Source organism: Acomys russatus, chromosome 21 (genome assembly GCF_903995435.1).
Source record: "Acomys russatus chromosome 21, mAcoRus1.1, whole genome shotgun sequence".
NCBI lineage: Eukaryota > Metazoa > Chordata > Mammalia > Rodentia > Muridae > Acomys > Acomys russatus.
Genome location: NC_067157.1, coordinates 30,402,123 through 30,413,403, shown reverse-complemented (window position 1 = coordinate 30,413,403; position 11,281 = coordinate 30,402,123). Strand labels below are relative to the sequence as shown.

Below are 11,281 nucleotides of genomic sequence, written 5' to 3'. Positions count from 1 at the left end.
GACCTGCCAGCCTCTGGCTACCAAGTGCTGGGATTAAAGGCCTGTGTCACTACACTTGGCTTCACAAAATTTTCTTTACCTCTCCAATACAAACAAAAGAAAAAAAAACAAAAAACAAAAAACAAAATAAAAACAACAATAAAAACCAAAAAAACAACAAAAACCAAAACCCCAAACCAAACAGAGCAACAAAACTTAAAGATAATTTTATTTGCGTATACAGAAAACCCCAGGGCAGGCAGGCTGTCTCAAAAGCTGTCCAGAGGCGGAAGAGACAAAGACATGCTGTCTGAGTAAGGCTTGGAGGTCCACCAACAAATTGAATAAGCAGTCTTGGCTCTGGCCAGCATCTGAAAGAAAGAGAAGAAAAAAAAAAAAATAGGGAGGGAGGGAGGGAGGAAGGGAGGGAGGGTGGCAGAGGAGGGGAAACCTTTCTGAGTCAGAAAGACAGGCTGAGCCAACAGAACCTTAAGGTAGCTTTGGAGCCATTGCCTTCAGGGACGGGCACTCAACATGTGTATTTCTGTCTCTTTAGCTTGCCTTTAAAGTGACTCTGCCTTCCTGAGGGCTGGCCCTTTGGCCCCAGTGATTGACACTCCTATCTGGATTAACTCTTATCTCTTGGATGGTTTGTAATATTAGATGTCCACCTAACTGAAGAAGTAGCTTTCCACAGTGGGCTTCCACAAAGCTACTGTAACTTCTCCCTCCAAGAGGATAAAATCTGTCTGGGAGATGTGCTGAAACTTGGAGATGTATATAGTCCACTTTTACCCTGAATATCTGGAATTACAGATCCAAGTTTTCCACCAGAAGGGACTAGACTGCAACTGCAGACCCACCCTTCCATGTGACCTCCAGGCAATGGGTGGGGACTCACTTAGGAGATAAATAACCTCCTGTCCAGTCCCTTCTGGCTTCTCAGACCAGAGAACCAAGGACATTTCTGAAACTTTTTGCTTTCAACGACAGTTTTCTTTCTTGTTTTGGTTTTTTCAAGACAGGGTTTCTCTGTGTAAACTGTGTAGGCTGTCCTAGATGCACTTTGTAGACCAGGCTGGCCTCGAACTCAGTGATGGGCCTGCCTTTGCCTCCCTAGTGCTGGGATTCAAAGGCATGCGCCACCACGCCTGGCCAGGGAAAAAGTTTTCTTAAAACTAACCTTTTAATTTTCTTTTGAAGACACCAAGGTCTGGGAGCCATATGACCTGTGCTTTCTTTATATAAACAGCAAGCCACACTTTGGCTCCCTGCAGTCTTTGGACTTCAGCATGAGCACGTCTTGCTGGCTGGCGTGTGTGGCCTTTTCTGTCTTCTGTGTTTTAAAAGCTAGCTCTCTGGATACTTTTGTTGCCGCTGTTTATGAGCACGCTGTGATCCTGCCTGCTGTCACCCTGTCACCCGTATCTCACAGTAAGGCACTGGCTTTAATGAACCAGAATTTGGATATTCTGGAAGGAGCAGTTATATCAGCAGCAAAGCAGGTATCCTGATTACTAACTCCGGGCTTGGTAGAGTCCAGCAGGGAGTTGGAGGGGCCGGGTGGCAGAGGGTGGGGGCGTGGGGGGCCATGGGGGCGGGGGATGGGGCAGAAGGGAGGAGTCTCAGGGAACCGGGCCAGTTCTCCTTACAACACAAGCTTAGCCAAGCGGTTTTGTTTCACAATTAGAATCCTTTCACCTCAAAATTACTAAAGACACTATGGCCCATCTCTAACAAAGGGAGGAAACGGAGTTTGGAAAATAACATTTGGCTCATTATCTAAGCAGGACTTTTGAGGAACTAAACCATCAGCAGTTGTTTTTCCTCTCTGTTAAACACACAGGGTAGATTAGAAACGCTGCAGGGACCTCCTGCTATTTTCTTTTTGAAACATTTTGAAACGTGACTGTTTATTTTATGTGTATGAGTGTTTTCCCTGTGTGCCCTACAGAGGTGAGCAGAAACGACTAGATCTCCTGGAACTGTTCCAGGCAGTTGTGAGAGCCCTGTGGGTGCCTGGGACTTGAACCTGGAGTCTCTTAAAAGTAGTCAGTGATCTCAGGCCTCAATCATCTCTCCAGCCAAGCCCCCTTCAGTTTTGTTTGTTTGTTTGTTTGTTTGTTTTAAAGACTATAATAGCTTCAGCATTCTTTTGTGCTCTGGTTTGTAGAGTTCTGATAAGTTTACAATCTGACAAGATGGGGGGGCGGGGTGTTCAGAGTGTAGGGCCACAGACTTTCAGCTTACAGTCTGAGACAATTAAACTGGTTACAAACTCCTTACACTAAGTATCTAGTTATCAGTTCATTTTAATTTCACTATCAAAGTTACGCCCACTACTGTCCTTGAGTTGGATGACGTGTGAAGCTTAAAAGCAAACTTTACAGTCTAAGTGTAGATAGATGGGTTTAAGGAAGATACTCGTAGGTCAGTTATAGACCAGAGACATCTAAAGTATGGTAACAGTTATAAACAGAAACACACCAGTGTGGTGGTGTAGTGGCACCAATGCCCCAAAAGGAGAGGCAGGTAGATCCCTGTGAGCCTCAGGCCAACAAGGGCTACCATGAGACACAGTCTCCAAGTGAAATATATATATATAAAATGTTTTTTACTGTTAAGTCCCCCTACCTGCTGCAGGGCATGGCTGGCATACCCTGCCCTCTACCCTGAACTCTCCAGCTCAGGGGAGGGGATGGGATGAGGGGAGGGGTGGAGATGGGGTAAGGGGAGGAGTTGGGATGGGGTAAGGGGAGGGGTGGGGATGGGATATCCACTCTTTCAGTTTACATGTTGGTATTGTCTGTCACCTTTAGTCCAACTTTTTTTTTTTTTTTTTTTTTTTTTTTTTAAGACCATAGCAATCTTGAAGGTGGCTTTCCAATCCCAAAGTGCCCTGTTGGCTGGGAGATTACTCTCAGCAAGGAGTAGGCTGGCTGACTTCTGCGTGGTGTCTTTCCTCCTGAGGAGCAGGGGTCATGTTTACTTAGGAGAATCCTGAAGCAGAAGAGATAACTCAACAGGAATTGAGCTATAAATTAATCCAGACTCAGCCAGGCCCAATCGACCAAAGTTCAAAGAGGGGTTGATTTGGAGGAAGAAATAGGTTTATAATTAAGCGGAGCAGGGGGTTACAGAGCTGTGAATGGCTTTGATGGCTGTTAGTGTCCATGAAAAAATAAAAATAAAAATAAAGTCACTGATGTGATAATGGAAGGATTATAAAATTAAAGGGCTTGGGAAAACCAAGTATATATTGTACTCTCAGCACTTGGGAAAGTGGAGGCAGAAGGATGAGGGATTTAAGGTCATTTTAAACTATACAGTGATTTTTGAGGCCACTTGGGGTCATATGAGATCCTATCTCAAAACCTAACCAAACCAAACCAAACCAAACCAAAAAGCAAGTCACACTCTTATTCTCATCCCCGCCCTGCCTCCCGTGTGTGTGTGTGTGTGTGTGTGTGTGTGTGTGTGTGTGTGTGTGTTTGAGAGTGTTTGAGATAGGCTCTCTCTATGTATTTCTGCCTGTACTAGAGCTTGCCGTGTGTTCTAAGCTGGCAGCGACTCAGTGAGCTCCTCCACTATTCCCAGCCTGGCAGGTGATTTCTCAGTCTTCTTTTGGCCCACATCTGATGGTTTGCTTGCCTCAGAGATTTTTGTTTTTTAACTCTCCTTTTCTAACAGGGTGCACACATTATCGTGACTCCAGAAGATGGTATATATGGTATACGTTTCACCAGGGATACTATCTACCCGTACTTGGAGGATATCCCAGACCCTCAAGTAAACTGGATCCCCTGCGATAACCCAGACAGGTGAGAGAGCAGTAGAGGAGCAGGAAAGGGCGGTATAAGGAGGTGCTGTGGTGAGGGGGAGAGTGGATGTGATCATATGGCACTGTGTACATAAAGAAATTCTCAAAGTTACCAAAAAAAAAAAAAAAAAAAAAATGGAGAATTCAACTATGACCCTCCACTTGTTTTACCTGGGCCAGGTATTGTCGAAGACATCGAGCAAGTCCTGTGTCAGTCAGATTTCTGCTGCTATGACTATGTAGCTGCAGTAACCAACTGCAGAGGAGGCTCAGAGTTTCCGAGGTTTTAATCTATGGGTCACCTGGCCTAGCTCTTTAGGCCTGTGGCAGCATCAGACATCATGGTGGCAAGGCATGGCAGAGTAGTGTCACTCAGTTCAGGGTAGCCAGAAAGGGGTACGGTTGGGAGATGGGTAGCCACATCTAAGCAGAACAACAATTTGCCTCCTGGCTCTTTGAATGGACTACAGTATTCCAACATAGTTAGGACAGATTCTGCAGTGCAATTGTTATTTGGAATTGTTATATATTCAGTTATACAAAAACCATAGACTTTTGTTAAAAGTTAATCCAGATTTAACAATTCTCTCCCAATGGGCATATACCAGATTTGGCTCTACCCCGGTACAGGAAAGACTCAGCTGCTTGGCCAAAAACAACTCGATCTATGTTGTGGCAAATATGGGCGACAAGAAGCCATGCAACACTAGTGACGCTCAGTGTCCTCCTGATGGCCGTTTCCAATACAACACTGATGTGGTGTTTGATTCCCAGGGCAAACTGGTCGCACGATACCATAAGGTAATATTATTTAATTAATTGGTTAGTTAATTAAACAAATATCAAATAAAAGTGAGTAGGAGAACAATTATTATCTATAATAATAAATGTCCTTTAGGCCGGGTGTGGTGGCACACGCCTTTAATCATAGCACTCGGGAGGCAGAGGCAGGCGCATTGCTCTGAGTTCAAGGCCAGCCTAGTCTACAAAGCTAGTCCAGGATAGCCAAAGCTACACAGAGAAACCCTGTCTCAAAAAAAAAAAAACAAAAAACAAATGTCCTTTAGAGGGAAAGAAGTGACAGCACAGAAAGTAGTATTGAGATGTGACCAGTTTCTATAAGGAGACCCACGGCATTCCCAGTGCATTCAGCAGCCCAGGCTTATGTCATGTGGGGTGGGTGACAGTCACCTGGAGCCTCCTTTACTGAACTTCTCTATCATCTTTTTGGTTATGACTTTTATTTTTTTGGTTTTTCGAGACAGGGTTTCTCTGTGTAGCCTTGGCTGTCCTGGACCCACTTGTAGACCAGGCTGGCCCTCAAACTCACAGCGACCCACCTGCCTCTGCCTCCCGAGTGGTTATGACTTTTAAACCACTGCCAAGGTAATAGGTCAAAGGTGAATTTAAAAGGACTTATAGAATAGACTTAGTCCTGAGAAAGGAACCAAGTTTTTTGCACATAGTGAGGTGTTTTTTTCAATGGTTGTCTGTTTCACCACTACTCTGTAAGATTCAAGACAGTCTATATGGATACCCGCCCACACCATCTGTACTGTGAAGGGAGTTGCCGGCTTCATTCTATTGGAGTGGGTCTGATTCCCTCAAGGGGCTGCTCTTACAAAGACGGTGGTCATAGATGAAATGTGCACTGTCAAACGAACACATTTCGCACGCACAGAAATGTCCCTGGAAGCTTCCTAGACTTTCATTCCTCCACTTTGTTTGTTTATCACAGCAAAACCTTTTCATGGGAGAAGAACAATTCAATGCACCCATGGAGCCGGAGTTCGTGACTTTCAACACCCCGTTTGGAAAGTTTGGCATCTTCACATGCTTCGATATTCTCTTTCATGACCCCGCTGTCACTTTGGTGACAGAGTTCCAGGTGGACACCATACTGTTCCCAACTGCCTGGATGGACGTTCTGCCTCATTTGGCAGCCACTGAATTTCACTCAGCCTGGGCTATGGGCATGGGGGTCAATTTCCTTGCAGCCAATCTACACAGTCCCTCAAGGAGAATGACAGGTAGGGATTATGTAGTCTTTAAACTTTAGAAAGAACATTTAAAAAAAAGTAAGATAATCTTTTACTTTTCAACTCCTAAGTTCTTAAAGTTAATGCATTTTTTAATAGAAAGTTTTTTAAATGACTTATTGTTTTATTATATATATATATACATATATATATATATATATATATATATATATATATATATATATGTATTTTGCCTGCATGTGTATCTGTGCAACAGATGTGTGAAATACCCTTGGAGGCCATCAGATTCCCTGGAATTGGAGTTAAAAACAGTTGTGAGCCAGCAGGTGGGTCCTGGGAATAGAACCCAGGTCCTGTGGAAGACCAGCCAGTGTTCTTTACCACTGAGCCATGTTTTTAGCCTAACTCCTAATTTTGAATATTTAGTTGTTGATATGCTGTCCACTCATTTTTAGATAAACTACTTCATGGCTGTGTGGACTATGCACAGCTGTAACCACAGCACTTGGAAGACTAAGGCAGGGGGATCCTGAGTTCATAGCTAGCCTAGGCTACATAGTGAATTGGAGGCCAACCTGGACTCTATAGAGAGACTATGTTTCAAAAAGAAAAAAAAAAAAACCCAGAGGAGATAAAATAATAAACATCAAAATAATACATGCCATTATTTAGTAAACTTATTCAATATTATTCAACTTGAATGTGCACCTTTTCTTTCTTCCTTTCTTTCTTTCTTTTTAGTTTTTTTCGAAACAGGGTTTCTCTATGTTATCTTGGCAGTCCTGGATCAATGTGTAGACCAGGCTGGCCTCGAACTCACAGTGATCTGCCTGCCTCTGTCTCCCAAGTGCTGGGATTAAAGGTGTGCGCCACCACGCTCGGCCTTTTCTTCAGTTTTAAATTCTAATTTATATGAAACTCTTCTTTTTAAATTTTTTTGTTTAAATGTCTTTATTATCATGCCCTGCTGGATTTCCTCTTGTCTTTGTCCCTGATCATCAGATGTCAAAGGAACTAGTGAAATATGTTGTTTAGAGGGAAGAAAACTATGGATTTTTAGGTGCCAGCGACAACCATGAAATCTCTACTTTCCTCTTTCCAATTGTATTTCCAGGAAGTGGTATCTATGCACCCGACTCTCCTAGAGCCTTCCACTATGATAGAAAGACCAACGAGGGAAAACTTCTTCTCGCACGGCTGGATTCCCACCCGCGCCACTCCGCAGTAAACTGGACTTCCCATGCCAGCAGCGTAGAAGCACCCCCAAAAGACAACCAGGAATTTCAGAGCATTGTCTTTTTTGATGAGTTTACCTTTGTGGAGCTCATGGAAGTCACAGGAAATTACAGTGTTTGCCAGAACGACCTCTGCTGTCATCTAAGCTACCGGATGTCTGAGAAGCGAGCTGATGAAGTTTACGCCCTTGGGGCATTCGATGGGTTGCACACGGTGGAAGGGCAGTATCACCTGCAGGTAATGTCCGTGTCAGAGGAGATTCTAGAGCCGTCTCTCACATCTGGGCAAAACTGAGTGTCAGATAATGAATGGGGGTTGTTTTTAGTATAGTATACACAAGAAATATTTCAGTTAGGATTTCTACTGCCTGGATGAAGCATAATGATCAAAAGCAAGCCGGGGAGTGTCTTGGTCATTGCTCTATTGCTGTGAGGAGACACCATGACCAAGGCAATGCACATAAAAGAAAGCATTTGGTTGGGGCTGGCTTACAGGTTCAGAGGTTTAGTCCATTATCATCATGGTAAGGAGAGTGCTGGCACGCAGGTCGACGTGGTACTTTCACGGTACTTTTCAGTTGTTATCTTTGCCATAAGGGATGCTCGCCACACCTGCAGGATCTCTGCCACTCCTCAGGCAGGTTAGTAACCTCATTTCTATGTTTCCAGAACATCCTTCACCAGAGTCATAACGTGCCACGTTATTCACACATTTGAGACTGACAGTCCTGGGGGACTAGAATGGTGCCGACTGGGTGACACTGTATTGACTGTGTAAACACTCCAGTCATGCATGTTTCTTTCCACAAACATTCGAGTACTACATGTGTACTAGATGCACAACAGTGTCGGTGACGGTGCCAATCTCCCACTTCAGAAGTACCATGCCTACTGGAGCACAAAGACATGTGAGAGGATGGTTCTGCATGGGTTGACATGTGATAGAACATGGTGTTTGTATGTTTTGCTAGAAGAGTATCAAGCTGCCTACTTTAATCTAATCTGGGGGTCCAGGGAAGTTTCTAGAGCTGGCGCTTGTGAGAAGAACAGGAGTGTGAGAAGGTATCCTTCATAGATCTACACATTTATAGTTGATCTGACTGTGCATTACAGGAAGCATCGATGACTAAAGTGCTTTATAATTAAGTATATTTATTACTTATTCAGCAGTAAATGAGGTAGCTCTAATAAGGGAGAAATGTTTAACCAGCTAAGGATGCAGAGGTAGTTTTCTAGAACAAGGTATTTCTTCTGCCTGCCTGCCTACCTTCTTCCTTTCCTTCATCCCTCCCTCTCTCCCTCCCTTCCTCCCTTCCTTGCTTTTATTATTGTTGTTATAAAAATAGGTTCCTTATGCCAGGTGTGGTGGTGCACACCTGTAATCCCAGGCAGACCTCTGTGAGTTCGAGGCCAGCTTGGTCTACAAAGTCTAGGACAACCAAGGCTACACAGAGAAACCCTGCCTTGAAAAACCAAAACCAACCAACCAGACAAACAAAAAAAGCTGCCTGTTATGTGGACCTTACTACATAGTTCAGATTAGCCTTGGACTTCTGGTTGTTCAGCCTCAGTCTCCAGATTGCTGTGATCACGAGCATAAATTGCCATATCTACCTTTCTGATGACTTCAATTCTATGTTTGTCTTGACTGATGTCTCCGTTTGATTTCCTTATCTAGATTTGCATTCTGCTGAAGTGTAAAACTACCCACTTACGTACCTGCGGTAGTTCAGTGGACACAGCTTCCACCAGGTTTGAAATGTTCTCCCTCAGTGGCACATTTGGGACCCTGTATGTCTTCCCTGAGGTGTTGCTGAGTGGAGTCAAGCTTGCACCTGGGGAATTTCAGGTACCACTCTTTGCTAAGTAGCGTCAATTAATTTAATATAAGAGGAGGCATTTTGACATCAAACCTTAACTCAAATTCTTCCAAATATAAATACCGTCACATTTGAAAAGGATAACATTCTCTTTGAGGATCATGAAAGATATTAACAGACTGAATTTCTTGCCTGAAAATCAATATTATTCACATGCCCCCCTTTTTCTTTGCCCTTAAAAATAAAAATATAATGCTTATTTGGGGCGCTATATGGTGGGGGCTGGGTTGTTTAAGATGGTCTGTTGAGATAGTTGACTAGTTCAGGTTGCATCTTAACAGAGAAGTCCACTAGGACCATTGGTTTGTGATGGCCTGAGCTCAGTGCCTCATAAGAATACAGGAAAAGAAGGGAGTGGGGAGAAAAAGCTGAAAGAGAGAGCATTCAGTGTGATTGTTTTCCGCAAGGAGGAAAACCTCCAAAGCCCAGAAATAATGGCTTGCTCCATAACCCAGTATGTGTACCCAGAAGCATTCTTCCTTGACTGTGTGGGTCTCACTTTCAGTCCCCTTTACAGGAGTGACTGCAAGGGTGAGGGTGCCCCATAGAAGGTTCCTGATGGGTGTGATTGCAGGGGTGAGGGTATACCATGAGAGGCTGGGGATGCTTTCCTAGACAAATACAATATCAGGCATTGATTATATGCATTAAATAATAAACCAGCATCAGTTCTGTCGTTTCAGATTTTCTTTATATCCTGCCACATCTTAAATGTTTGAAGAACAAAACTGGGCCATCATTTTAAGTTGTTGTTGTTGTTGTTTTTAAGTACTGAGGGATTTTTTTTTTTTGTAACTTAAATAGACCTTAAATACTTTTCTGTGTTTTAATCAGGTATCAAGTGATGGGCGCTTGTTTAGCCTGAAGCCAACGTCAGGACCTGTGTTAACAGTCTGTCTGTTCGGGAGGTTGTATGAGAAAGACTGTGCATCGAACGCTTCGCCATACCTCATAGCACACTCACTGATAATCGTGCTGATTGCCGCACCTGTCCTACATTACTTGTGTTGATAGAACTTGTACATTTTCTATTTTATTTAGACCAATTGAAAATCGGTGGACGAAGGAAAAAAAAAATATCAGTTTGCCAACAGTGGCCTCTGGTTTAAGTTACTAAAGTGCCCATTTCTGTTGAGAAGTGTTTGTACACCAGACACACTTCAGGAAAATTAACAGAACTTTAAGCAGTGCTCTGTCTTGGAACTGAGCGGTTGGATCAAAGGAAGGTCACACATGTTTCCAGAAGAAATTAAAAATTACAGTTAAAAGGCATGTCAATGTATCATGACATATATTTACAAGAGATTTGAGCCTACTATATGTCTTGCACAGTTATGCTTAAGATTTCCACTGTGTTTGCTTGCTCTGTTAAGTACTTATCTAAGTAACACATTTACACTCTCTTATGGGCCAAATCTTGTCACTTTAATTCTTAAGCTCAAGTCCCAACCCCCATGACCCCAGATTGTGACTATTTTGGTGTTTCGGGGGGAAAAAAAAGGTAAAATGAAGTCATTAGTATGGACATTAATCCAATATAACTGATGTCCTCAGAGGAAATTAAGACAAAGCCAAAGCACTGAGTGAAGCCCACATGAGCACAGAAAAAGACGGCCGGCTGCCTACAACAAGGAGAGGGGCCTCAGGAGAAAGCAACGCTGCTAACATGTGGAACTTCCGGGACCCCAGAATCATGAGACAATACGTTTCTCTTTAAGCACTCCAGTCTTCAGCTCTCTGTTGTCCAAACAAACAACAAACAACAGCAGCAAAAACATCCAAGTCCTCCCTTTGGCCCCATTTTCAAATCTGAAGATCTGGACAGAGTGGTTTACTTAGCAGAGTGCCCATCTAGGCCTTGTCCCCAAGACTCCAACGGACTTCCAGAGAAGATGGCTCCTGCATTGATGATATGACCATGAGGTCAGTGAAAACCTAGAATTAGAAAACAAGAAAGCTGCATTTTTGAAAATATGTGTTTAATCTAACATGGAATGTTCTCTTCCACTAACAGCCAAATTATACCACGTAGCAACGCAAAGGGCAAATTTTAAATAAAAATATCTCTGAACGGAAGGTAAACACAGTGTTATTTTTTTTTATCCATGTCTCCTAGTACAAAATGTGCCCTGCTGAAAAGGAGAGCAGGGACTCACAGCAGTGATCCAGGGTGATTGTGTGTGTTTGTGTGTGTGTGTGTGTGTGTGTGTGGTGTGCAAGAGAATGTAAGTGTGTCCCTATTCTTGTTTCTGACATGGATGTACATGTGTAGAGACAACCTTGGGTTTCATCTTTGCCTCCCACCTTGTTTTAGAGAGGGTCACTTTCACAATTCATTGTTGAGATTACAAGGCTGGCCAGCTTCTA

The 11,281-nt window shown here is 43.3% G+C and overlaps 1 protein-coding gene across 1 annotated transcript; it reads left to right on the top strand.

Moving 5' to 3' along the window:
* Positions 1-1,271: 1,271 nt before the first annotated feature.
* On the top strand, positions 1,272-9,925 carry Vnn1 (vanin 1). The gene is made up of 7 exons (XM_051164345.1): positions 1,272-1,484; positions 3,670-3,800; positions 4,408-4,600; positions 5,538-5,829; positions 6,914-7,272; positions 8,713-8,883; positions 9,749-9,925. The coding sequence occupies exons 1-7, from the start codon at positions 1,272-1,274 to the stop codon at positions 9,923-9,925; spliced, it is 1,536 nt and encodes a 511-aa protein (XP_051020302.1).
* Positions 9,926-11,281: the final 1,356 nt, after the last annotated feature.

Bases quoted from the DNA above. Each gene is read 5' to 3' on its own strand.
- Vnn1 (XM_051164345.1), top strand. From the start codon at position 1,272: ATGAGCACGTCTTGCTGGCTGGCGTGTGTGGCCTTTTCTGTCTTCTGT. The intron at 5,830-6,913 runs GTAGGGATTATG...TTGTATTTCCAG, and splicing joins TCCCTCAAGGAGAATGACAG to GAAGTGGTATCTATGCACCC. The intron at 8,884-9,748 runs GTACCACTCTTT...TGTTTTAATCAG, and splicing joins TTGCACCTGGGGAATTTCAG to GTATCAAGTGATGGGCGCTT.